Source organism: Pleurodeles waltl, chromosome 7 (assembly GCF_031143425.1).
Source record: "Pleurodeles waltl isolate 20211129_DDA chromosome 7, aPleWal1.hap1.20221129, whole genome shotgun sequence".
Classification (NCBI taxonomy): Eukaryota; Metazoa; Chordata; class Amphibia; order Caudata; family Salamandridae; genus Pleurodeles; species Pleurodeles waltl.
Genome location: NC_090446.1, coordinates 487,613,572 through 487,641,140, shown reverse-complemented (window position 1 = coordinate 487,641,140; position 27,569 = coordinate 487,613,572). Strand labels below are relative to the sequence as shown.

General features: G+C 46.8%; 1 protein-coding gene across 1 annotated transcript in view; it reads right to left on the bottom strand.

Annotated features, from left to right (window-relative positions):
* Nucleotides 1–6,903, bottom strand: part of LOC138304238 (serine/threonine-protein kinase NLK2-like) — a 543,367-nt gene extending 536,464 nt beyond the window's left edge. The window contains exon 1 of the mRNA XM_069244130.1: nt 4,659–6,903. Within this exon, the coding sequence (XP_069100231.1) occupies nt 4,659–5,011 (353 nt within the window). The 5' untranslated portion in view covers nt 5,012–6,903. The remainder of the gene's footprint in view (nt 1–4,658) is intronic.
* Between the last annotated feature and the right edge of the window lie 20,666 nt (nt 6,904–27,569).

The window sequence follows — 27,569 nt, the reverse complement described above, 5'->3', positions numbered from 1 at the left end:
CGGATTCCCTCATTACCACCCAGCAAAAGTGCCCTTCATCTCTCCATAGACTTTACTAATGTACTCAGCTATTTACATAAAATACAGATGTGCTCTTTGCAGTAGGCATATAAACCTTCTGCGCTTCTTTATGGCACTAAAACTGCCACTAGACAAGTCGGACCCTTTTCCCCCCAGGGAAACCACACACATATTGACAAAAGTGATGTATATATGACAGCCAACCACCTGAAACTCAACTCAAGCAAAACCGAAATAATCCTCTTTGGCCCTCACCAAAAAAACCTGGGACCCCCCATGGTGGCCCACCACGCAAGGCCCTGCACCCACCCCCGCCAACTACGCACGCAACCTCAGCATCATCCTAGACTCCTCCCTCTCTATGACCCAACAAATCAACGCTCTTACCTCCTCATGCTTCAACAAACTCCGTATACTGAAAAACATTAAAATGGACCCCCACAGAGACCAGAAAAACTGTCACTCACGCACTCATCAGCAGCAGGCTTGATTACAGAAACGCCCTCTACGCCGGCACCACTCTAAAACTCAAGTGCAAACTACACGCATCCAGAACTCAGCAGCACGACTCATCCTCGACCTCCACCGACACGAACACATCTCTCCACACCTCAAATCCCTCCACTGGCTCCCCATTGACAAAAGGATCACCTTCAAGATCCTCATCCTCACACACAAATCACTCCACAACACAGGCCCTGCCTACCTCAACGAGAGTCACCTTCCACACCCCCACACGAAACGTCCGTTCAGCTGACCTCTCTCTCGCCTCTGACCCCCGCATCAAACACACCACCACCGGGGGCAGATCCTTCTCCTACATTGCACCCAAAACATGGAACGCACTCACAACCCACATTCGCAAGACCCAAAACCTACTTCTTTTCAGGAAGGGCCTCAAAACCTGGCTTTTTGAACAGTGAACCTCCTAGCCCCTTTCCCTCCCCCCCGTCCCTCCCCCAGCGCCTTGAGACCCTCACAGGTGAGTAGCGCGCTTTATAAATCTCTTTGATACAGATCTACCAATATATATATATATATATATATATATAAATATATATCTACATAGATATATCTATAGATATGTCCATGTACCTAGATATATCTATCTACATAGATATATATATATAGATATATACATATATTTTTTTTTAGTTGTTGTATGGTTTCCTTGGGGGCCAAAATGGCCCCCAGGGAAACCCTACAACATCTAAAAAAAAAATTGCCACGGGCGACCCCCTGTCATTTCATTGTTTTTTTTATTTTTATTTTTTATTTTTTTATTTTTTTAAATCCCCTGGGGGGGGGCACCTACCTTTTTATTTTTTTTGGAAAATTATCCGGGGGGGGGGGTGGCCCGTTTTCCGGGGGGGGGGCTGCCCCCCAAAAGTGAAATCCCTGGTGTCTAGTGGGGTTTCCTGGCCCCCGATCGCAGCTGTGCTGCGATCGGGGGCCAGGAAACCGTTTCAGAAGGCCTCATAAGAAAGGGGAGACTCTCCCCTTTCTTACGAGGCCTTCTGAAACTGTTTCTGGCCCCCGATCGCAGCACAGCTGCGATCGGGGGCCAGAAACAGTTTCAGAAGGCCTCGTAAGAAAGGGGAGAGTCTCCCCTTTCTTACGAGGCCTTTTCAAAATGTTTCCTGACCCCCCCGATCGCAGCTGTGCTGCGATCGGGGGAGCCAGGAAACCTGAAAGTGTTTCCTAGCCCCCGATCGCAGCACAGCTGCGACCGGGGGCCAGGAAACACTTTCAGGAAGGCCTCGTAAGAAAGGGGAGTGTCTCCCCTTTCTTACGAGGCCTTCCTGAACGTGAAAAAGGCCGTTTTCCCCATGAAAGCAGGAAGCGGCCGCAAGGCTGCTTCCTGCTTTCATGGGGAAAACACCTTTGCAACGTCAGCGCGCCTCGCGGCGCGCTGACGTCACAAAGGGGCGGGTGGGGGGCGGGGGGAGACACGGTAGCTTCCGTGTCTCCCGGGGGGGGGAAAAAAATAAAAAATAAATCCTCGGGTGCGACGCACCCGAGGATTTATTAATGCCCTTCCTGGTGTCGGCCACTGGTCGTGACCCGCACCAGGGAGGGTGTGTGGGCGTCGGCCAGTGGCCGACGCCCGCATCTAAGCGGTTAAAAAAATGACCTAGGTCAACAACAACAAAAAAAAAAAAAAAATTGTGCCAACAAAAGATCACGGAACCCTCCTGTTTGGCACAAGGACTATGTTACTAAAACATAGAAGTTTATTGGAAAGATGTGATTTAATCTTTCTTGTAATATAAAAATATTTGTTTGTTTTCTTTTATAAAGGGAAAGATGTGTTACAATCATGATTATAATATACATGTATGAGCTATCTTTTGTGGTGCTTCTCTTGTACCCCTCTTAGTGTAACCAGACCTCCCCCCTTTACCTTCCAGTAGGACATTCCACAGGGAGTCTGCTTCAGAATGTTGAGAGAATTCCATCAGGTCAGAGGACCTGAAGTGATCTAGGCAACTGGTGACGTTTAGGGGATTGGAATAAAGACTTGGAGTGAAGTAACTTAATTCCAGTGTGCGGCTTCCTTTTAACAGTGGATAAGTCCTATATACTGTCCGAGGTTGCTAGTCTATCAAATTTGTTTGAACGTTTTATGATTCCGCGCACCTTTGTCCAATATAGGGAAGCATGTGCAGCCTAGCTTTTACACAAGTAGAGCCAAGTTAAATTGAGACATTCTATAACTGTACTTAGTTAATGTTTTGCTTCTTCTCTATGAGGCACTTCAGTAGCTCTCGAGATGAGAAATCAAGAGTGCTCCATTAGCAGTGCATACTAATGGATTCGTTTTTAGGTCTTTCACAAGTAGTACGTTAGCACTAAAAGTATCTTCCTTCAGTGTCAGGCACCACTATGGCAATGTGTGGTTTTACTAACACCATGACAAAACAAGCACTGACAAAACCAAAAGGCCTGCAGTCAACGCCAGGTCAATGCGTGTTAGATTAAAGTAACCTGAAAAATTATTGACCAAGTAATGAAAATTGCTGCACTCATACACATTAATGAAAATAAAACCAAGAAACTCATCTGAAAGAAATAAAGTGTACTTTAAATGAAAAAGATCACAGGCTTGTGGCACTCTTGCAGATCTGTGCAAATAAAGTGTATCCCGTATTTTCAAATACAAAAGGTGTGCAGGCCTATTATACACTCAACTAGGTGGATGATGCCTGGAGTAACATACTTCAGAATACACAGGGATGCAGATTCTTTTTTTTCCTCAAATCAATAGTACATTTTCTGTTAGTACATTTAACGTTTTTCAAAAGAACAGACATGGAAATGTTTAGTTTATAGTTGGGTTCATAAATTAATTTAAGAAATGTTAAATATCTTAATCTCAGATTTCATAAACTTAATAGGCTGGTGAATAATTGAACAACAAAATCATTTTTTCTACTCAACTTAATTTTCAATTAAATCAATATCTTTCAGAATCGGTACAGCAGTTTCTTTTATACCATACTTTGTTGTAGGAAAACATACATAGAATTAATAAATACAATCAAAAAAACTATTGATTTCTATTCAAGGAAATCACTGTAATAAGCTATGCATTGACTGCTCTTACTTTGGAAGACAGTCTGGCCTACAATTTAACCCTCAGTTTTGGGGTTCATTAAATAAGATATTGATAGTCTAATCGAGATTCTCTTCTATTAACCATGAGAGGGCAGACAAATAGAGCGGACAAATAAAACTAAAGCTGCACCTGATCATCTAAATGATTAGGCATTTCTATTACCACTGGTGAACTTAGTTTACATGACTTCAAAAAAAATCGGATTTCAATCTTCAAATCATGAAATAATTTATAGAAAACGAAGGTTCATTGCACCTGTTGGACAGAAACAGATTAGACGACAAAGCCAACTCCATGGTGATACAAAACTAGCAAAACCCAATATTTTTAAAATTAGGCAAACAGCACATCCAAGGATAATTTTTTCCAAAGACAAACTTGACATTCATTCAAGAGGATTCTTAGTTAAAGGCTTTAGGTGAAAACTATGACATATAAGATTATTTTTCAAACCATATAAAATTGTTAAGGCATCTTTTTACATGGTTCAGACATAATAAACCCAGTAACTCACCTAAAGCAACTGCAGGACAATGCACCCAGTCCAACCTCCATCATAAAACTTCCATGAAAATGAAGTGGGACCAGCGCTGCAGCCAACAAACAAGTCAGTAAGACAAGCCCTATAACCATAAGATAATGGAGCAGGCCCTTCATGTGATCATGCCTTCCCTCAATCCATTCAGGTCACAAATTACATTGCAGGCAAAACATCATGGACACCTCAATTCAGCAAACTATGTGCAGCTTACATGTTCTGCAATCATATAGAACTTGTGAAACACAGCTGTACTAGTGACGCTACTGCATATGGCACAGGACAAGATGCAAACACCCGAATAGCTCTAAGAGACCCATATGGAACAAATGTCCTATCCCCCGTTTTGCAAACACAAAGGCTCAGCAAAACATGGAAATTGTAGCTGTATGGTTATATAGGACTTTGGGCATTGTGGCTGTACAGCTTTTGAACAGGCAAATAATGTATATAAATTCAGGACAATACAAGACTACTTACCAAACAACACCAAAGGCTCCATAGCCGATTGGTCGATCAGGCTCGGGGTCCACCACAGCAGTCCTAGTATCGACAGGCCGAGCCGGCATTCCCTGGTTCTGAATGGTTCCAGCCTGTGGTCCATGGTGATGATGGTTGACAAGCTGCTGCTGGTGTGAGCTAGACTGCACGGCTGTTGTGGGTGGTGAAGATGAAGTGGAAGCAGCTGCCAGCACCGCCGCCCCATTGGGGCAATAAAACTTCTGCCCTAGACCTGCAGGCATTGGGGGCTGTATAAGACCCCCAAGGCTGCTGAATACGCTGCCGCTACACAGCTGGGCCCCAAGGGACCTGTTGGGGCCCTGGAAGGCCATCAGAGCCAATAGGAGGAAATGGGATTATAGGTGCCTGGTTGAAACCAGGATAGGCGTGGGAAGAGGTAATTAAGGCAAAGAAGAACCACTAGCAGTCATGTACAACATACAAAATAGGAGGCAGTATAGAGAACACTCCTTATAGAGAAAATATAGTACATATAATGAAATGCAAGATTTCACTGGGTCAATAGATGAAAATTAAGAGGGGGTAATTAGAAGAACACTTGAGGTGCAAAAAAAAATAATCAGAATGAGCAAAATTTCAGAGAAAGGAATACCACGGCAGTGAGGAAAACAACTGAGAGACAAGGAAAGGCATTGAGTATATGCAAAAATACGAGAGGGAACAATAGAGCGGATCGAAATGTGTGCAGATGCGAGAGTCTGAAAGGGCAGCAAGGAATTGATCAAACAATATAGTAGATATTAAAAATGACAGAGTTCAAATTTGAGATGTGACAACAAAGCGATGACAAGTCATACAGGCAGGTGTGATTTAAGTGGGATCAACAAGTCAAGATTAACTAATGTGTGATGGGAAACACAGGGCTTAACCTGAGATGAAAAACCAGACAAAGGTAAATTAACATTCAAGTAGCAGAGACAAACGAAGTGTGAGGGCCAATAAGTAGGGACAGATGAGGGTGACAGTAAGCTGATGTTAAAAAACAGGAGGGGACAACAGTGGGCAGGGTCTCCAACGGGTGGTGTAAATTGTCATGTGGGACAACAGAAAGGAAAGCAAATATGGAGCAAATCAACATGAGGGTCAAGATGGAGTGATAATGAGGATGTTGAGTGGCAAAATAACACGGGGGGAACAATTATGAGGACAAAAACGAAAGAGAAGCACCAAGGATGGCAAAAAGTTGAATGTTCCTTTATAAAGGGCAAAAATAAGGCGGGTACCAATAACGTACAAGCAAATAAAGGCTGGTCAAAGAACATAATAAAGAAATAGGGAGGAAATATAAGTGTTGTGGACAGCAAGTGGTTTAAAAAAAAAAAAAACTGGCAAAGAGTTCTTTAGGGCACCAGAAGGGTATGGGCTTAGATATTTAAAACTAACATGGTAACCAAACGATGGAGGATAACATATTGGTCATATCTCTGCGAGAAACAATAAATAAATCGAAATTCTCTGAAAGATAGTGAACAGACTAAGACTTCCCTGAATGCAGAATAAATTGTTTAAATTCTTCTATGGGAGAACGAATGGATGAAACTGGTCTATGAAATGCAACGTATGGGGCAAACTGTCCTATAGTGTTAGCGTGAAGTGGGAACTTATAAGGAGGTAAATTACAAAAGGGTGAACAATAAAAATAGTTCGTTTTCTATACGAAGGAAAACGAAGGAGGCAAATTATAGGTGCAACAACCGGTAAGCTATTACAAAAGGAAGAAGTATCGACGGAAATGTTTGAGGGGGCTCAGGATCCCCCAGGACTAAAACCATTAAACGCAGAATTTAAATGTGCAGCAGAGGGGGTACAATAAACAAAGCCAGGGACTGTCCCCACTGTTCCTCCCTGACAATAGGTGCTGCGGCCCCTTTAAGGCCTAACGGCCGTTGCTGTCCCCTCATACCCTCGAGCCCTGGACCCCGGAAGCGGTGGGCGTCTGCAGCTTGGGGTAGGGGAGAGCGTGAGGAAGCGTAGGGTGAGCTGCTGCCCGTCGCCTAGTAGCGAGGCGGCTGTGGCGAGTTCGCTAGGAGCTCGGTAAGGCCCACTTCGTTCTTCTTCTCCACCTCCTCCCCTCCCCGGGCCCCTCTGTTCTGGCTGGTGGGATCATTCTGCGCATGTTCTATGCGGCAACCATCTTAACATCAGGGACAAGGCTCGTTGCTACTAATGGGGTTCTAAGAAAATCGCTGTGAAACTGCATGCACTCTGCCTGTTTCCAAGATGGCCACCTCAGTTGTTTAGGTCCGCCCATAACGCTAATTTAGAGGCAGATTATTCTTCGAAGCAAAAGACGGACTGTCTGCAGATGGAAACACGCTGCCATCTTTGAATTTATGCTTTTCAATACACCCCTGGTTAAAGCGGCTCAGAATAAGGTGTATTTTACACTTTTAAAAATCACTTGTTTCTTACTTTACGTGTGTACTTATTTGCTGAAAGGAAATCATTAAAATATTTCGTTTTACGGATTATTACACATAAGAACGTTTTGAGAAAATGAAGTACATTAAAACAATTTGGAACAAATCATCAAAGTAATGGAAATGTTGAAACTAGAGAAGATTGCTTTAGTAATATTCCATAACACGTGAATAACGCCATTGTTCACTTGGGATTCAAGGCGGTGACGAAGCAAACCATACCCTCGGCAGGATTCTAAATATAACCGCCATCATGTAACTGTGGAACATATCACAGTTTCCCATAAAACGTACATTTTTGTTTAATTACTTTTCGGAGAAAAAGTGGTAAGAAAAATAAGTTCATTAAATAGGCTATATACTAGAAAGATTTATATCAAGCTATAACATGCCCCGAATTGTTTGTTTTAAAGTTCCCCAATGTATACGAACCAGAAATAGTGATTTGCAAGTGAAAAAAATATGGGCGGCCTCTTAGGGGTTCATTTCTACGTGTTTTGGAGAAGTCAATGGAGTAGCTCCAAACAGACCGTAATGGGCAGTTGAAACCGCCCTCCTACACCCACACACCATTTACTGTCATACACTTGGGGAGTACTGACAACCATTTTGGATTCCATTGTTTACCGTTTCTAAACTATAGCCATTTCAGAACGAGTCATATCAGGTCATAGACAGGGAGGTGGTCTTATTGGAAGTAATCGAGAAGTCCTAGGAAATTATCTAGCCATCTTGAAATGAAGTGACATCAACTTTTAAGTTATACATTTATGGCGTATATATAAACTCTGGAAGGAGTTGGGCTCAGGAGAGAGATTTTGAAAAATAAATCCGATTAATGTATTTTTCCCACGGACTTGCATTGAAGTGGGAACACAGTTAGGTGAGAGAAAGCTAAAATAAAATTCTTTAAATCTTTAACAATCAGTAGTCTCCCTACTCAATCAAAAATCTTCTAGCATTTGCGTCAAGAATTTTCAATTCTATTAAGTACATGGAGGCGGGGATTATGCTTCTCTTTCTTTTACTTGCAAACACCGCAGTGAAAAAACAAAACTACATTACCCATGAACCTTGAGTACCCCCCCCACATGACCCACCAATCAGGTCCCATCACCTACTATAAAGCCTCATGAACCTATAGTCCATCCTATTTCTTTGCCTATACTGAGCCAATGTCAATTCGAATAACTTGCAACAATTGCAACTGAACATCCATCATCCATAGATTTCCACCGTGGTCCCACGATGGAAGACGGGCTGACAAACTGGTACAACATTTGCAACTTCAACATATAGGTTTATCCTCTGCGTACGATTCAAGGGAATCATCCCCATCTTCTAAGTTAGTTTCTCATCTACAAGAAAAATAGCGTAGTAATACTCCATTTTGAAACTTCAAGATTATAAATAAAGGATGGGAATACAGAACATAATATAAACCTTATAATACTAAAGCTTTCTTATGGGCGGGATAATCCTCGTCTCCATGTCCTTAATACAGGGAGTGCAGAATTATTAGGCAAATGAGTATTTTGACCACATCATCCTCTTTATGCATGTTGTCTTACTCCAAGCTGTATAGGCTCGAAAGCCTACTACCAATTAAGCATATTAGGTGATGTGCATCTCTGTAATGAGAAGGGGTGTGGTCTAATGACATCAACACCCTATATCAGGTGTGCATAATTATTAGGCAACTTCCTTTCCTTTGGCAAAATGGGTCAAAAGAAGGACTTGACAGGCTCTGAAAAGTCAAAAATAGTGAGATATCTTGCAGAGGGATGCAGCACTCTTAAAATTGCAAAGCTTCAGAAGCGTGATCATCGAACAATCAAGCGTTTCATTCAAAATAGTCAACAGGGTCGCAAGAAGCGTGTGGAAAAACCAAGGCGCAAAATAACTGCCCATGAACTGAGAAAAGTCAAGCGTGCAGCTGCCACGATGCCACTTGCCACCAGTTTGGCCATATTTCAGAGCTGCAACATCACTGGAGTGCCCAAAAGCACAAGGTGTGCAATACTCAGAGACATGGCCAAGGTAAGAAAGGCTGAAAGACGACCACCACTGAACAAGACACACAAGCTGAAACGTCAAGACTGGGCCAATAAATATCGCAAGACTGATTTTTCTAAGGTTTTATGGACTGATGAAATGAGAGTGAGTCTTGATGGGCCAGATGGATGGGCCCGTGGCTGGATTGGTAAAGGGCAGAGAGCTCCAGTCCGACTCAGACGCCAGCAAGGTGGAGGTGGAGTACTGGTTTGGGCTGGTATCATCAAAGATGAGCTTGTGGGGCCTTTTCGGGTTGAGGATGGAGTCAAGCTCAACTCCCAGTCCTACTGCCAGTTCCTGGAAGACACCTTCTTCAAGCAGTGGTACAGGAAGAAGTCTGCATCCTTCAAGAAAAACATGATTTTCATGCAGGACAATGCTCCATCACACGCGTCCAAGTACTCCACAGCGTGGCTGGCAAGAAAGGGTATAAAAGAAGGAAATCTAATGACATGGCCTCCTTGTTCACCTGATCTGAACCCCATTGAGAACCTGTGGTCCATCATCAAATGTGAGATTTACAAGGAGGGAAAACAGTACACCTCTCTGAACAGTGTCTGGGAGGCTGTGGTTGCTGCTGCACGCAATGTTGATGGTGAACAGATCAAAACACTGACAGAATCCATGGATGGCAGGCTTTTGAGTGTCCTTGCAAAGAAAGGTGGCTATATTGGCCACTGATTTGTTTTTGTTTTGTTTTTGAATGTCAGAAATGTATATTTGTGAATGTTGAGATGTTATATTGGTTTCACTGGTAATAATAAATAATTGAAATGGGTATATATTTTTTTTTTGTTAAGTTGCCTAATAATTATGCACAGTAATAGTCACCTGCACACACAGATATCCCCCTAACATAGCTAAAACTAAAAACAAACTAAAAACTACTTCCAAAAATATTCAGCTTTGATATTAATGAGTTTTTTGGGTTCATTGAGAACATGGTTGTTGTTCAATAATAAAATTAATCCTCAAAAATACAACTTGCCTAATAATTCTGCACTCCCTGTAGAATTGAAAATTATAGACGTAAATGTTAGAAAATGTTTGATTCTATGTCAGGACCGGAGGTTTCGGATTATGCTTGTTTAAAGCTGTGCAACAACTCCTGATGCAACATCAACAATAGGTTTATGATAAAATAATTTCAACATACAATCTGATGACCAGACAGCCACCGTCATAATGTCATCCAATCTGGACCCTGATGAAAAGGCTTTGGAAGCCATAGCTCCTTACACTGAGTAAGCCCCAAAAATAGAAGTATCAATCCACGCTTCCTCTAAAAGCCATCAAACCCATCTTCCCAACTTAGCAGATGAGACTGGACCAAAGGTTTCTGTAACGAAATCAGCAGTTGACCAGATTGATCGCTGCGCAACTCTCTTGTGACATCTTTGTAGACTTTTATACACTTAACCACACATAACTTAGAATTATCTCAAAAACTGGGATAACTGATACATTTCAAATTTGACTTGATACGTTTGGAAATACGAAAAGAAACTCCAGTTGGAGTAAAAACTCTACCTGTAATGTCCAGAGCCTTGACATCCGACACCAGTTGAGAAGAAATTAAAGAAAGCAGGAGAGTTAGTTTTGCTGATGTTTGCTTTCTGGATAAGTCCTCATTAGCAGGTCCGGCCTGCAAACATTTTAGTACAACATTAACATTCCACAAGGAAGAATATTTAGGGAGAGTATGATGTACCGTGCGTACACCTCAAAGAAGCTTGCGTATTAACGGGTGTCCGCCCACTGACTTACCGCCAAATTGAGAATGTTTTGCGGAAATGGCAGACCGAAAATTATTCACTGTTCTGTAAGCCATTCCCTGTGAGGCTAAATGGGACAGAAAATTAGCTAAGATTTGCACTGATGTCCCCAAGAGAACCACACTCCATTGACTGCACCAATCAGCTCATCATTTCCAGGCGGAGGCATATCTCTTATGCATACTAGGCGCCTGGGACTGAGAGAGAAAGACTCTAGTGTTGTTTGAAACTTCTAAGCTTTGCACAAGTCCCCTGAGATCATCCACACCATGAGTGACAATTACCCCCTGTAGGAGGCTGGCCTGGTTTGTAGTGGGTACCAAGGGGTACTTACACTCTGCACCAGGTCCAGTTATCCCTTATTAGTGTAGAAGAGGTGTTCTAGCAGCTTAGGCTGATAGAAAAGGTAGCTTAGCAGAGCAGCTTAGGCTGAACTAGGAGACATGCAAAGCTCCCACTATACCACTGGTGTCATATGCACAATATCATAAGAAAACACAATACACAGATATACTAAAAATAAAGGTACTTTATTTTTATGACAATATGCCAAAAGTATCTGTAGGAAAGTACCATCTTGCCTGGCATGTTACCCCCATATTTCACTGTATATATGTTGTTTTAGTTGTATGTGTCACTGGGACCCTGCCAGCCAGGGCCCCAGTGCTGATAAGTGTGCCCTGTATGTGTTACCTGTGTTATGACTAACTGTCTCACTGAGGCTCTGCTAATCAGAACCTCAGTGGTAATGCTCTCTCATTTCTTTCCAAATTGTCACTAGCAGTCATGTACAACATACAAAATAGGAGGCAGTATAGAGAACACTCCTTATAGAGAAAATATAGTACATATAATGAAATGCAAGATTTCACTGGGTCAATAGATGAAAATTAAGAGGGGGTAATTAGAAGAACACTTGAGGTGCAAAAAATAATAATCAGAATGAGCAAAATTTCAGAGAAAGGAATACCACGGCAGAATTTTCCCCATTCAGGGTTGTTCATTTTACTCTCCAACCCGGCAATGTTCCAACTGAGGATGGTATCTAAGCCATCTGGTTTGTTATGGGGAGCTTCAGCCACAGGATTCTCTCTTGGGGCTAGGGTACCGTGGGGAAGCATTGTGCCCTTCTCAGTCGTGTCTAGGGTGCTTCCAGCCCCATCTAGGTCGGGGGGTGGCCTAAGCCATTCAAATACCTGGAGTAGAGGTGGGTCTGCGGGTTTGCTATGATCTAGTGGGTCTGTAGCTAAGTTAATCTCAATCACCCTGCGCTCCTTATCTGTTCCCCCGATATGGATTTCAGAACATTTAAGATAGTCTGACTGGGCGAGAGCGGGAGTTAGAGTAGACTCACTAGTGTTGCTAATGGGAGTATATTCGGCCCCACAGTTGTTTTGCCCTGTTTTATAAGTTTCATTTTTCCCAGCTATAGGATAGTTTTTGTTCCAGTTGCTTGAACCTCGGGAATTAGGAAAAGTCATGTGTAATAGTCAATCGTTTTCGGAGAGTATGGGCGAGGCAGCATTGCAACTTGGCTGGAAATCAGTTGGCATCTGAGCCCTAGGAAAATCTCTGGATGTCATTGTCACCCCCTTGAAGCCTGGTGCAGCTTTATGGGGGTAAAAGGCCTGAAGCCTGCAAAGTGAAGTGCCCCCCCCTAGGGGGTTGGGATGACATGCATTTAGGGAAAGCTGTTCGACAAGGGAAGGCGCATTAAAGTTAATAACAATACAGTCCCCAGTACCAGGGTTTTTGAGTGGACCCACCCAACCCACCCTCCTCACCATTAATATTGAGGGTATCATATGGAATGCGAATCTAGCATGTTTATGCAACCAATGAATAACCTTATTTTTCAGTTCTGTGAATGATTCTGGGATGATGGACTTGAGCTTAGGGACATTCGTAATAACAAGCACGTAGGGGCAGGCTTCTGGTGGTAGATGTAAAGTTCCCATGTTAGTTCCTGGGTCCCTGCGCATCCGATGTACTGGGATATTTGGATGGGTTCTATGGAGTTTGGCGCCCGTGTTTGTGGAAGGGGCAATTTCACCAGTCCGCCTTAGGTAAAAGGAATCGCTCTTTGGGTACCACATTTTAGGGAGATTAGCCAGACTAGGTGTAGAGAGCTTCGCTGGTTGATGTAGTGAGTCAGAGCAAGGTGGTTTTGGCTTGTGAACCATAGGTGGTGGGAGAAGGGGACTACTGGCATCATTGACAGGGGGGCCAAGGATAGGGTGTTGTCGCAAGCAGTGCAAACCCGATGGGGAAGGGGGGATTGGCTGGCTGGGTTTAATGAGGGCATCGAGTTTCTCCTCGATGGCTGATAGACGGATTGTTATAGGATGTAGTTGTTTTAGAAACTCATCTTTAATAAGGTCTGTGATAGAAGTAATATCCAGATTGCCATAGTTGGTAGTTTGGGCAGGTATATGATCCTTAGATCTGGTAGGCACGGCATGGACAGAGGGGTCCAGGACACGGGCCCGTTTGTTCTTTAGATTCGTCTCCCCCCGTTTCCTTTTGCCCTTTGTGCCATGATTTGGGGAGGGTGTAGGCCTGTTTGGCATAGGCTGGGTAGATCCCGAAGAATGTATGGTTCTGTCCAAGGGCTCTGCGTTGAGTGTTTGAATTGTGAGGGTGGTTGGTGCTGGTGGATCTGCAGAGGGGGACTGGGAAGCTGGTGAAAAGAAAGATGGGGGAGCAGTTAGACGGCGCTCAACCAGTTCAATTTCTTTTTCTAGTGCCCCTACCGCTTTTTGGAGGAAGCCGTCTAAGGTCTTGTTGTTGCCTGCTTCTTCCAAAGGTATCCCTCCCTTCCGTCTACCCATCTTGTTTTGGTAGGACACTCAGATCCTGTGCAAAAGTTTAACAATCTATTTCCTGTGAGCACTCTCCCTCTCTTTTCCTCACCCTGTTTAGCTCTGCTGAGGTTTGTGTTAGGGAGTGCTGAGATGTCTAAGAGGCATGAAGGGCTGTTCACCTATGTTTGAGAAGGTGTCCGGGTAGGTAGATAGTTGTCAGCCACTGCCCAAGTCCTGCATCTGTGGAACCTGTTTAGGGCGTTGGAGTTCCGAACTGTTGGAGATCTTTCTGGGTGCCTCACTCCACCCACAGCACCATATGGTGCTTCCTTCAGGCAGCCTTTACCTATTACAAAATGTCAGGGGGGTGGCCCTGCCCTGGCTCTTCCTGGCAATGACGGGCAAGGACGGGCCCGCCCTTGGCCCGGGCTTCGCCCGGGCGCCGCCCGCGCGCGTCCCGCGCGGCGGGAGCGCGAGGAAAATTTAAAGGGCTCCTGCCCTTCTAATTGGACACTGGGCTCCTGCCCCTCCGGTTGCTCTGACGATACGCGCTTCCCGCGACGGCGGGAGCGCGAGGAAAATTTAAAGGGCTCCTGCCCTTCTAATTGGACACTGGGCTCCTGCCCCTCCGGTTGCTCTGACGATACGCGCTTCCCGCGACGGCGGGAGCGCGAGGAAAATTTAAAGGGCTCCTGCCCTTCTAATTGGACACTGGGCTCCTGCCCCTCCGGTTGCTCTGACGATACGCGCTTCACACTGCACTTACGTAACTTATAAGTCACCTATATGTCTAACCTTTACCTGGTAAAGGTTGGGTGCTAAGTTACTTAGTGTGTGGGCACCCTGGCACTAGCCAAGGTGCCCCCACATTGTTCAGGGCCAATTCCCCGGACTTTGTGAGTGCGGGGACACCATTACATGCGTACACTACACATAGGTCACTACCTATGTGTAGCTTCACAATGGTAACTCCGAATATGGCCATGTAACATGTCTAAGATCACGGAATTGCCCCACCAATGCCATCCTGGTATTGGGGGGGACAATCCCATGATTCCCCGGGTACTGCCAAACTGCCTTTTCAGGGCTTTCACTGCAGCTGCTGCTGCTGCCAACCCCTCAGACAGGTTTCTGCCCTCCTGGGGTCCAGCCAGGCTTGGCCCAGGAAGGCAGAACAAAGGACTTCCTCAGAGAGAGGGTGTTAAACCCTCTCCCTTTGGAAAAAGGTGTTAAGGCAGGGGAGGAGTAGCCTCCCCCAGCCTCTGGAAATGCTTTCATGGGCACAGATGGTGCCCATTTCTGCATAAGCCAGTCTACACCGGTTCAGGGATCCCCCAGCCCTGCTCTGGCGCGAAACTGGACAAAGGAAAGGGGAGTGACCACTCCCCTGACCTGCACCTTCCCTGGGAGGTGCCCAGAGCTCCTCCAGTGTGCTCCAGACCTCTGCCATCTAGAAACAGAGGTGCTGCTGGCACACTGGACTGCTCTGAGTGGCCATGGCCAGCAGGTGACGTCAGAGACTCCTTCTGATAGGCTCCTTCAGGTGTTGCTAGCCTATCCTCTCTCCTAGGTAGCCAAACCTCCTTTTCTGGCTATTTAGGGTCTCTGCTTTGGGGAATTCTTTAGATAACGAATGCAAGAGCTCATCAGAGTTCCTCTGCATCTCTCTCTTCACCTTCTGCCAAGGAATCGACTGCTGACCGCGCTGGAAGCCTGCAAAACTGCAACAAAGTAGCAAAGACGACTACTGCGACCTTGTAACGCTGATCCTGCCGCCTTCTCTACTGTTTTCCTGGTGGTGCATGCTGTGGGGGTAGTCTGCCTCCTCTCTGCACTAGAAGCTCCGAAGAAATCTCCAGTGGGTCGACGGAATCTTCCCCCTGCAACTGCAGGCACCAAAGAACTGCATCACCGGTCCTCTGGGTCTCCTCTCAGCACGACGAGCGAGGTCCCTTGAACTCAGCAACTCTGTCCAAGTGACTCACACAGTCCAGTGACTCTTCAGTCCAAGTTTGGTGGAGGTAAGTCCTTGCCTCCCCACGCCAGACTGCATTGCTGAGAACCGCGTCTTTTGCAGTTACTCCGGCTCCTGTGCACTCACCGAGGATTTCCTTTGTGCACAGCCAAGCCTGGGTCCCCGGCACTCTAACCTGCATTGCATGACCTCCTGAGTTGTCCTCCGGCGGCGTGGGACTCTCTTGTGCAACTTCGGGTGAGCACCGATTCACTCCACTTCGTAGTGCCTGTTCCGGCACTTCTGCGGGTGCTGCTTGCTTCTGAGTGGGTTCCTTCTCTTGCTGGGTGCCCCCTCTGTCTTCTCACGCAGTTGGCGACATCCTGGTCCCTCCTGGGCTACAGCAGCATCCAAAAACCCTAACCGGGACCCCTGCAGCTAGCAAGGCTTGTTTGCGGTCTTTCTGCGGGAAAACACTTCTGTACGACTCTTCACGACGTGGGACATCGATCCTCCAAAGGGGAAGTTTCTAGCCCTTGTCGTTTGTGCAGAATCCTCAGCTTCTACCATCCAGTGGCAGCTTCTTTGCATCCACAGCTGGCATTTCCTGGGCATCTGCCCACTCCCGACTTGATCGTGACTTTTGGACTTGGTCCCCTTGTTCCACAGGTACCCTCGTCTGGAAATCCATCGTTGTTGCATTGCTGGTGTTGGTCTTTCCTGCAGAATTCCCCTATCACGACTTCTGTGCTCTTTGGGGAACTTAGGTGCACTTGGCACCCACTTTTCAGGGTCTTGGGGTGGGCTACTTTTCTAACCCTCACTGTTTTCTTACAGTCCCAGTGACCCTCTACAAGGTCACATAGGTTTGGGGTCCATTCGTGGTTCGCATTCCACTTCTAGAGTATATGGGTTGTGTTGCCCCTATCCCTATGTGCCCCCATTGCATTCTATTGTGACTATACATTGTTTGCACTGTTTTCGATTGCTATTACTGCATATTTTGGTATTGTGTACATATATCTTGTGTATATTTGCTATCCTCATACTGAGGGTACTCACTGAGATACTTTTGGCATATTGTCATAAAAATAAAGTACCTTTATTTTTAGTATATCTGTGTATTGTGTTTTCTTATGATATAGTGCATATGACACTAGTGGTACTGTAGGAGCTTCACTCGTCTCCTAGTTCAGCCTAAGCTGCTCTGCTAAGCTACCTTTTCTATCAGCCCAAGCTGCTAGACACCCCTCTACACTAATAAGGGATACCTGGGCCTGGTGCAAGGTGTAAGTACCCCTTGGTACTCACTACAAGCCAGTCCAGCCTCCTACATTGGTTGTGCAGCAGTGGGATAAGTACTTTGCAACTACTTACCACTTTTGTCATTGTACTTTTCATAAGAGAAAAATATACAAAACAAGTTCAGTGTATGTACACCTAACCAAAAAGTTTTGCTTTTCTCCTCTCACTTCTTTTATTAAGTGCCGAAAAGTACCGCTAAACTTTCAAAAAGTTCTTAAAAAGTTTAAAAAGTTTTTTTTCTGTCCTTTAAAAAGTTCTGAAAACTTTTTCTTTCTTTTTCTGTCCTTTAAACCTTTTCTATAATGTCTGGCACAGGCGAAACTGTTGATCTGTCCAAGACTGCTTATGACCACCTTAGCTGGAAAGCAGCAAGGAGTCTCTGTGTAGAAAGAGGTTTAGGGTTAGGGAAGAATCCCTCTAGAGAACTATTAGTTAACATGCTAGTTGAACAAGATAAGACTTTTGTTGGTACTTCTGGTGAGAAATTAGCTGATGGTTCCCACTCTGATTCTGGGGCACCCCTAGCAAAAGATTTGGGAGGGAATCTTTCCAACCTGCCCCTTAGCAGGCCACCTAGCATAGCTGGTACTGATGTGAATTCACATCACAGTAATAGTGTTGTTTCTCATCACAGTAGAAGTGTCACTTCTGTAGGCCACAATGTTAGTGTGACATCTGTTAGGGCCAGGTCTCCTTCTGTTCATTCTCACCATTCCTCTGTTTCAAGACATGCCCTACCCACCCACCCTGATGACAGAGTGTTAGAAAGGGAGCTCAATAGATTGAGAGTGGAACAATCCAGGCTGAAGCTCAAGAAGCAACAGCTGGATTTAGATAGGCAGTCCTTAGAAATAGAAAGAGAAAGAGAAATTGGGTTTAGAAACCCATGGTGGCAGCAGCAGTATTCCAAATAGTCATCCTGCAAAAGAGCATGATTCTAGGAATCTGCACAAGATAGTTCCCCCTTACAAGGAGGGGGATGACATTAACAAGTGGTTTGCTGCACTTGAGAGGGCCTGTGTTGTACAGGAGGTCCCTCAAAGGCAGTGGGCTGCTATCCTATGGCTATCTTTCAGTGGAAAGGGTAGGGATAGGCTCCTTACTGTAAAAGAAAGTGATGCCAATAATTTCACAGTTCTTAAGAATGCACTCCTAGATGGTTATGGCTTAACCACTGAACAGTACAGGATGAAGTTCAGAGAAACCAAAAAGGAGTCTTCACAAGACTGGGTAGACTTTGTTGACCATTCAGTGAAGGCCTTGGAGGGGTGGTTACATGGCAGTAACGTTTCTGACTATGAAAGCCTGTATAACTTAATCCTGAGAGAGCATATACTTAATAATTGTGTGTCTGATTTGTTACACCAGTACCTGGTGGACTCTGATCTGACCTCTCCCCAAGAATTGGGAAAGAAGGCAGACAAATGGGTCAGAACAAGGGTGAACAGAAAAGTTCATACAGGGGGTGACAAAGATGGCAAGAAGAAGGATGGTAAGTCTTCTGACAAGGATGGGGACAAATCTAAAAATGAGTCTTCATCAGGCCCACAAAAACACTCTGGTGGGGGTGGTGGGTCCAAATCCTCTTCAAATCAAAACAAAGAAAAGAAACCATGGTGCTATTTATGTAAAATAAAAGGCCATTGGACAACAGATCCCAGTTATCCAAAGAAAAGCACTAAGCCTCCTACCACTACAACCCCTGCTGCTACACCTAGTGCCCCTAGTAATAGCAGTGGTGGTGGGAGCAAACCTACTAATAGCCAATCCAAGGGAGTAGCTGGGCTCACTTTTGGTAACTTAGTTGGGGTTGGTCTTGTTAGGGAGACCACAGAGGCTGTGTTAGTCTCTGAGGGGGCTATTGATTTAGCCACCTTAGTTGCTTGTCCCCTTAACATGGATAAGTACAAGCAACTACCCCTAATAAATGGTGTTGAGGTTCAGGCCTATAGGGACACAGGTGCCAGTGTTACCATGGTAATAGAGAAACTGGTCAACCCTGAACAACACCTACTTGGTCACCAGTTCCAAGTAACCGATGCTCATAACAACACACTTAGCCACCCCATGGCTGTTGTAAATCTGAACTGGGGGGGGGGGGTTACTGGTCCAAAGAAAGTTGTGGTTGCCTCAGATTTACCTGTAGACTGTCTACTAGGAAATGATTTAGAGACATCAGCTTGGTCAGATGTGGAGTTGGAGGCTCATGCAGCAATGCTGGGCATTCCAGGGCATATTGTTTTTGCTTTAACCAGGGCTCAGGCCAAAAAGCAAAAAGGACAGGGTGACTTGGATCTTGGAAGAATGGACCAAGTTCTCCCTAAAGCTAGGGTTAGTAAAGGTAAATCACTACCTACTATTCCTCCCTCTAGTGGATTCTACTTCTGAGGAAGAAGAATTTCCACCCTGTGCAGAACCTACACCAGAGGAGCTGGAAGCAGACACTGCTGAGCTTTTGGGTGAAGGGGGGCCTGCCAGGGAGGAGCTGAGTGTGGCACAGCATACCTGTCCCACACTAGAGGGTCTAAGGCAGCAAGCTGTCAAACAAGCAAATGGGGATGTCAGTGACTCTCACAGAGTTTACTGGGAGGACAACCTCTTTTACACTGAAGCAAGGGATCCAAAACCTGGAGCTGCCAGGAGATTGGTGTTTCCTCAGGAGTACAGAAAGTTCCTCCTAACTCTAGCCCACGACATTCCCTTAGCTGGACATTTGGGGCAAATGAAAACTTGGGACAGGCTTGTCCCCTTGTTTCATTGGCCTAGAATGTCAGAGGACACAAAGGATTTTTGTAAGTCCTGTGAAACCTGTCAAGCCAGTGGCAAGACAGGTGGCACTCCAAAGGCACCCCTTATCCCACTGCCTGTGGTTGGGGCTCCCTTTGAAAGGGTAGGGGTGGACATAGTTGGCCCCCTTGACCCTCCTACTGCTTCAGGCAATAGGTTTATCTTGGTGATAGTGGACCATGCCACCAGATATCCTGAAGCAATTCCTCTAAGGACCACTACAGCTCCTGCAGTGGCAAAGGCCCTCCTGGGAATCTTTTACAGGGTGGGCTTCCCAAAAGAGGTGGTATCGGACAGAGGAAGCAACTTCATGTCTGCTTACTTAAAGGCCATGTGGAAGGAGTGTGGTGTTACATACAAGTTCACCACACCCTATCATCCACAAACAAATGGACTGGTGGAGAGATTTAACAAAACTCTCAAAGGCATGATTATGGGACTCCCTGAAAAACTCAGCAGGAGATGGGATATCCTGTTACCTTGCCTCCTTTTTGCTTACAGGGAGGTACCCCAAAAAGGAGTGGGCTTCAGCCCCTTTGAACTCCTATTTGGACACCCAGTGAGAGGTCCTCTAACACTTGTTAAGGAGGGTTGGGAACAACCTTTAAAAGCTCCAAAGCAAGACATAGTGGACTATGTACTTGGCCTAAGATCTAGAATTGCTGAGTACATGAAAAAGGCCAGTAAAAACCTTCAGGCCAGCCAAGAGCTCCAAAAGCAATGGCATGACCAGAAGGCTGTTTTGGTTCAGTACCAACCAGGGCAGAAAGTGTGGGTCTTGGAGCCTGTGGCCCCAATAGCACTCCAAGACAAATGGAGTGGACCACACATAATTGTTGAAAAGAAGGGAGAAGTCACCTACTTAGTTGACTTAGGCACTGCCAGGAGTCCCCTTAGGGTGCTCCATGTCAATCGCCTGAAACCCTACTATGACAGGGCTGATCTCACCCTGCTCATGGCAACAGATGAGGGACAGGAAGAAGAGAGTGACCCTCTCCCTGATCTCTTCTCTTCCACAGAACAAGATGCTCTAGTGGAAGGTGTAGTTTTGGCAGATTGTCTTACTGCTGAGCAGAAAGACCACTGCATAAATCTCCTGGGTCAGTTTTCTAAACTCTTCTCTACTGTGCCAGGCACCACTTCTTGGTGTGAGCACACTATAGATACTGGAGACAGCTTGCCTGTCAAAAGTAAGATCTATAGGCATCCTGACCATGTCAGAGACTGCATAAAGCAAGAAGTGCAGAAAATGCTTGCGCTGGGAGTGGTTGAGCACTCTGAAAGTCCACGGGCCTCTCCTGTGGTACTTGTACCAAAACCTCATTCCAAGGATGGAAAGAAGGAAATGCGGTTTTGTGTAGACTATAGAGGTCTCAACCAGGTAACCAAAACTGATGCTCACCCAATACCCAGGGCAGATGAGCTAATAGATACACTGGCATCTGCCAAGTATCTAAGCACCTTTGATTTGACTGCAGGGTATTGGCAGATCAAGTTATCAGAGGATGCAAAAGCAAAAACTGCATTTTCAACCATTGGAGGCCATTACCAATTCACAGTAATGCCTTTTGGATTGAAAAATGCACCTGCCACTTTTCAAAGGTTGGTGAACACAGTCCTGCAAGGGCTGGAAGCTTTTAGTGCAGCATATCTAGATGATATAGCTGTCTTTAGCTCCAGCTGGGATGATCACCTGGTCCACCTATGGAAAGTTTTGGAGGCCCTGCAGAAGGCAGGCCTCACTACCAAGGCTTCAAAGTGCCAGATAGGGCAGGGGAAAGTGGTTTATCTGGGACACCTGGTAGGTGGAGAACAGATTGCACCACTTCAGGGGAAAATCCATACTATCATAGATTGGTTTCCCCCTACAACTCAGACCCAGGTGAGAGCCTTCTTAGGCCTCACTGGATATTACAGGAGGTCCATAAAGAACTATGGCTCCATAGCAGCCCCTCTTAATGACCTCACTTCTAAGAAAATGCCTAAAAAGGTATTGTGGACAGCTAGCTGTCAGAAAGCTTTTGAGGAGCTGAAGCAGGCCATGTGCACTGCACCTGTCCTAAAAAGCCCATGTTACTCCAAGAAATTCATTGTTCAAAATGATGCATCTGAATTAGGGGTAGGGGCAGTCTTATCACAACTTAATTCTGAGGGCCAGGATCAACCTGTTGCTTTTATCAGCAGGAGGTTGACCCCTAGAGAAAAGCGTTGGTCTGCCATAGAGAGGGAGGCCTTTGCTGTGGTCTGGGCCCTGAAGAAGTTGAGGCCATACCTGTTTGGCACTCACTTCATTGTTCAGACAGACCACAAACCTCTACTTTGGCTAAAACAAATGAAAGGTGAAAACCCTAAATCGTTGAGGTGGTCCATATCTCTGCAGGGAATGGACTATACAGTGGAACATAGACCTGGGAGTACCCACTCCAATGCAGATGGACTCTCCAGATATTTCCACTCAGACAATGAAGACTCATCAGGTCATGGCCAGTCTTATTGTCCTTTGTTTGGGGGGGGTTGTGTACCATCTTGCCTGGCATGTTACCCCCATATTTCACTGTATATATGTTGTTTTAGTTGTATGTGTCACTGGGACCCTGCCAGCCAGGGCCCCAGTGCTCATAAGTGTGCCCTGTATGTGTTCCCTGTGTGATGACTAGCTGTCTCACTGAGGCTCTGCTAACCAGAACCTCAGTGGTTATGCTCTCTCTTTGCTTTCCAAATTGTCACTAGCAGGCTAGTGACCAATTTCACCAATTCACATTGGCATACTGGAACACCCTTATAATTCCCTAGTAAATGGTACTGAGGTACCCAGGGTATTGGGATTCCAGGAGACACTATTACACGCATGCACTATACATAGGTCACTACCTATGTATGGCGTCACAATTGTAACTCAGAACATGGCCATGTAACATGTCTAAGATCATGGAATTGTCACCCCAATGCCATTCTGGCATTGGGGAGACAATTCCATGATCCCCAAGTCTCTAGCACAGACCCGGGTACTGCCAAACTACCTTTCCCCGGGTTTCACTGCAGCTGCTGCTGCTGCCAACCCCTCAGACAGGTTTCTGCCCTCCTGGGGTCCAGCCAGGCTTGGCCCAGGAAGGCAGAACAAAGGACTTCCTCAGAGAGAGGATGTTACATCCTCTCCCTTTGGAAAAAGGTGTCAGGGCTGGGGAGGAGTAGCCTCCCCCAGCCTCTGGAAATGCTTTGATGGGCACAGATGGTGCCCATCTCTGCATAAGCCAGTCTACACCGTTTCAGGGATCCCCCAGCCCTGCTCTGGCGCGAAACTGGACAACGGAAAGGGGAGTGACCACTCCCCTGACCTGCACCTCCCAGGGGAGGTGCCCAGAGCTCCTCCAGTGTGCTCCAGACCTCTGCCATCTTGGAAACAGAGGTGCTGCTGGCACACTGGACTGCTCTGAGTGGCCAGTGCCAGGAGGTGACGTCAGAGACTCCTTCTGATAGGCTCTTACCTGTGTTGCTAGCCTATCCTCCTTCCTAGGTAGTCAAACCTCCTTTTCTGGCTATTTAGGGTCTCTGCTTTGGGGAATTCTTTAGATAACGAATGCAAGAGCTCATCAGAGTTCCTCTGCATCTCTCTCTTCACCTTCTGCCAAGGAATCGACCGCTGACTGCTCTGGACGCCTGCAAAACCGCAACAAAGTAGCAAAGACGACTACTGCAACCTTGTATCGCTGATCCGGCCGCCTTCTCGACTGTTTTCCTGGTGGTGCATGCTGTGGGGGTATTCTGCCTCCTCTCTGCACTAGAAACTCCGAAGAAATCTCCCGGGGGTCGACGGAATCTTCCCTCTGCAACCGCAGGCAACAAAAGACTGCATCACCGGTCCTCTGGGTCCCCTCTCAGCACGACGAGCGTGGTCCCTGGAACTCAGCAACTCTGTCCAAGTGACTCCCACAGTCCAATGACTCTTCAGTCCAAGTTTGGTGGAGGTAAGTCCTTGCCTCCCCACGCTAGACTGCATTGCTGGGTACCGCGTGATTTGCAGCTGCTCCAGCTCCTGTGCACTCTTCCAGGATTTCCTTTGTGCACAGCCAAGCCTGGGTCCCCGACACTCTAACCTGCAGTGCATAACCTCCTGAGTTGTCTTCCGGCGTCGCGGGATCTTCTTTTGTGACTTCGGGTGAGCTCCGGTTCACTCCTCTTCGTAGTGCCTGTTCCAGCACTTCTACAGGTGCTGCCTGCTTCTGTGAGGGCTCCTTGTCTTGCTGGGCACCCCCTCTGTCTCCTCGCGCAATTGGCGACATCCTGGTCCCTCCTGGGCCACAGCAGCATCCAAAAACCCTAACCGCGACCCTTGCAGCCAGCAAGGCTTGTTTACGGTCTTTCTGCGTGGGAACACCTCTGCAAGCTTCTTCACGACGTGGGACATCCATCCTCCAAAGGGGAAGTTTCTAGCCCTCTTCGTCCTTGCAGAATCCACAGCTTCTACCATCCGGTGGCAGCTTCTTTGCACCCTCAGCTGGCATTTCCTGGGCATCTGCCCAATCTCGACTTTGTCGCGACTCTTGGACTTGGTCCCCTTGTTCCACAGGTACTCTCGTCCGGAAATCCACTTTGGTTGCATTGCTGGTGTTCGTCTTCCTTGCAGAATTCCCCTATCATGACTTTCCTACACCCCTCACCCCGCATCAGAGAATGAGGCTGACCGATTGGTTACAACAGCAGGTCCCAAGATGATACAGTTTGCACTGGTGGATCACAACATAGCTCCAGTGCCACAGTAAACCATGATTGCTCTCTCCAATACGGGGTTATCAAGATCAGTTCCGATAACGGCAGCCGAGGACGCCGGGTTGTGTACAGCTGGCGAGACGCCCAAGAGGCTAAGGAGCGGCAATCGAGAGGGCCCTCGGAGGACCCACCGGAGAGAAGAACGGCGCCAAACCGACCCAGCACGCAGTTGGGGGGAGGGGACCAGACTGCCTCTCCGTGTTTGCCCCCCTGACAGCGGTACGGGCCGAACACACAGCAACAAGCCGCCCTTGTTGGCACTACTAACAACGCTGCAGGTGAGCGGTTGGCGCTGAAATCGGGGCCCCCAGCATTGTAGCGGCTGTCGGACGATCAGGCAGCGCTACCGCCCAGGGACGCAACGGAGCGAAAGGCCTATAAAGCTCATGGGAGAGAGGCATAAAGTGAACTTATCAATAATAACCCGGAGCGCGGAACAAGCAATAGACGAGGCTTCGGACGCCAGACAGCGACCAAGCGCTCAGTGGTTCTGCTCTCTCCTCCTATCGGCAACCTTTGGGCCCGAAAGCGCAACAAGAAACCCACAATACAACCACAGCCTGCGACTCGAGCTAATTCTTGATCCAACTAATGGGCGCACGCATGGCTGCAGAAACGTGATGTTGCAGGAGCCACGGAGTGTAAAACATTAATAAACGTGCTAGAGGGGCCCTCAGGCCATCTGACTGAGCAGGCTGACTGCGCCTGGACCACCGACCGGAGACGAGTCAGGTAGCTCCAACAAGAACATAGCCTTGGACCGCCCGGATGGGAGAGACCAGATCAGCTTATATGTTAATAGCTATCACCACCAGAAGAAAATATGGTCAAACCAAAACAGATCAAGGGGGCAATCCCCACAGATGGCGGGGCTTCATCCACCGTGAACACGTCAGATGCACAGATCACAACGCTTCTCCAGGTGGGTGAAACACTGGCTGCTCACTCCCAACAGTTTGACAAGCTACTACAAGCACTAATGGATCCAAAGACATGGCTCGAAGAGAAAATAGACTCTGTCGTTCTGGAGGTTACCTTGCTCCGGGCGGACCACCGCAAATTAGTGGACAGGGTCGACAATACAGAGCTGGTGGTAAAAACCGTTCAACCGGATGTCGCAAGTATGAAAACCAGAATTCATCAGATGGAAGACGAAATAATGCAACTGCATTGCAGAGCTGAGGATGCAGAGGGCCGCTCCAGGCGCAATAATGTTAGATTCCTAGGTATCCCAGAGAGAGCAGAAGCGCCTAAAGGTGAGGTGTTTCTAGAATTTTGGCTGAAAGACACAATGAAGGAGCACGACATTCCACAGCTTTGGTGGTAGAAAGAGCACACAGAATACCGGGCAGACCACCACAACCTGGAGCCCCACCTCGGCCACTGATTGCACGATTTATAAATTACCGAGATAGGGATCAGGTCCACCAATATTTTAGATCTTCAGGCCCAATCAGACTGGAAAACAGCAACATCACAGCCTATCCAGACTACACAGGGGAGGTGCAGCGTAAGCGAGCATCGTTCGCCAAAGTTAAGCAGTTGCTCCGCGAACACAATATTACTTATTCACTCATGTTCCTGGCCCGCCTTCAGGTGGTAAACGGAGAAAAGTTCCTTATCTTCCCGACTCCTGAAGATGCATGGACATGGATATACACCAAGGGCCTAGCTGATCCTACTAAAGAAGACACATCAAAGGAGGAGTGGATCACACCCCGCTCCCGCAGGAAGAAAAAGAAAGGAACAATGACGCGCCCATCAAAATCGCAAGTGGCGGTCGATCAGGCGCAGGCCTTAAAGGAAGCCAGCTCATTTGCGCGCTCGCAATCACACACCAGGAGTGAGGAGGGACCTATTCAATACAGCCCACCACACAGCGGTTCCAGTACAACCCTTCCCCACTACTGGGCGGTCCGGACCTCACCCCACGCATGGCTGATGACATTTGAGATCGTCCGGTAGGTGTCCCTGGCTTGAAACACTTAACAGAGGAGAAGGAAGGAGGGAAGAGGAAAGGAAGGGAAAGAAGGTAAAGGGTAGGAAATAATGGGGCTATAATGCACACCCGCCCAGTGGAGGATGCCCAGGGGCGGATGGCCCAACCGCAGAAACAGCTGGACTTGGTTGATGACCACATGGACCTTGCTCGACGGGGGCACCGGAAAGCCAGAGGAATCCTAGTCAAGGCTGACATTAACTCTCCCGATGCCGTGCAGGACCACAATATGCCTGAGGTGGGCCATAGACAAAAGCCTGCATACTCTGTCAATCTATGTCCCCCAATACCTGTACGGTCCCCGAATGGAACAGACTCGTATTGATGCTCATACAGGCACTGGTTGTGCCAAATAGTTTCAAGTTGGGCTCCGCCCAGTAAGTTCTTCCTCTTGTTATAGACACTCTTTCTCTCTCTTCCCCTTCGTAGGAAGTGCACATTTTGTTCTCCCCCTTTCTCTATCATTCCTTATTGCTCGACAGTGGGGGCGGGGAGGTGCTGGGAGGCCTGAGGGGAGGAGCTCCCGACTGAGAGGGCTGGGGAGGTCAGGCTCTTTACTCCTATGGCAGACTGGCATATGAAAGGCGATACATCAGACCATGTCACACACGAAGACTACTTATAACATACTAACTTGGAACGTGAAGGGTATGGCGGGAATGGCTAAACGAGGTAGGATACACACATATTTGAAACGCCATTGCATACACATAGCCATATTGCAAGAGACGCATCTCACCCCAGTGGATCTTAAAACAATTGAAAGGAGATGGGCAGGACTAGTGCACGGCACCGGGACATCAACCTATGCTAGGGGAGTCATGGTTTGGATTGCCCCGGGGGTTCCTTACACGGTGATGCGCAGCACAATTGACGAGGCAGGAAGATTTGTTCAGTTAGAGAGCTCGCTGGGTGGGGAGCCGCTGGTGATAGTGGGACTGTATACCCCAAATGTCAAGCAGGGAGAATTCCGGTTAGCTACTACTTCATGTCTGACGAGGGA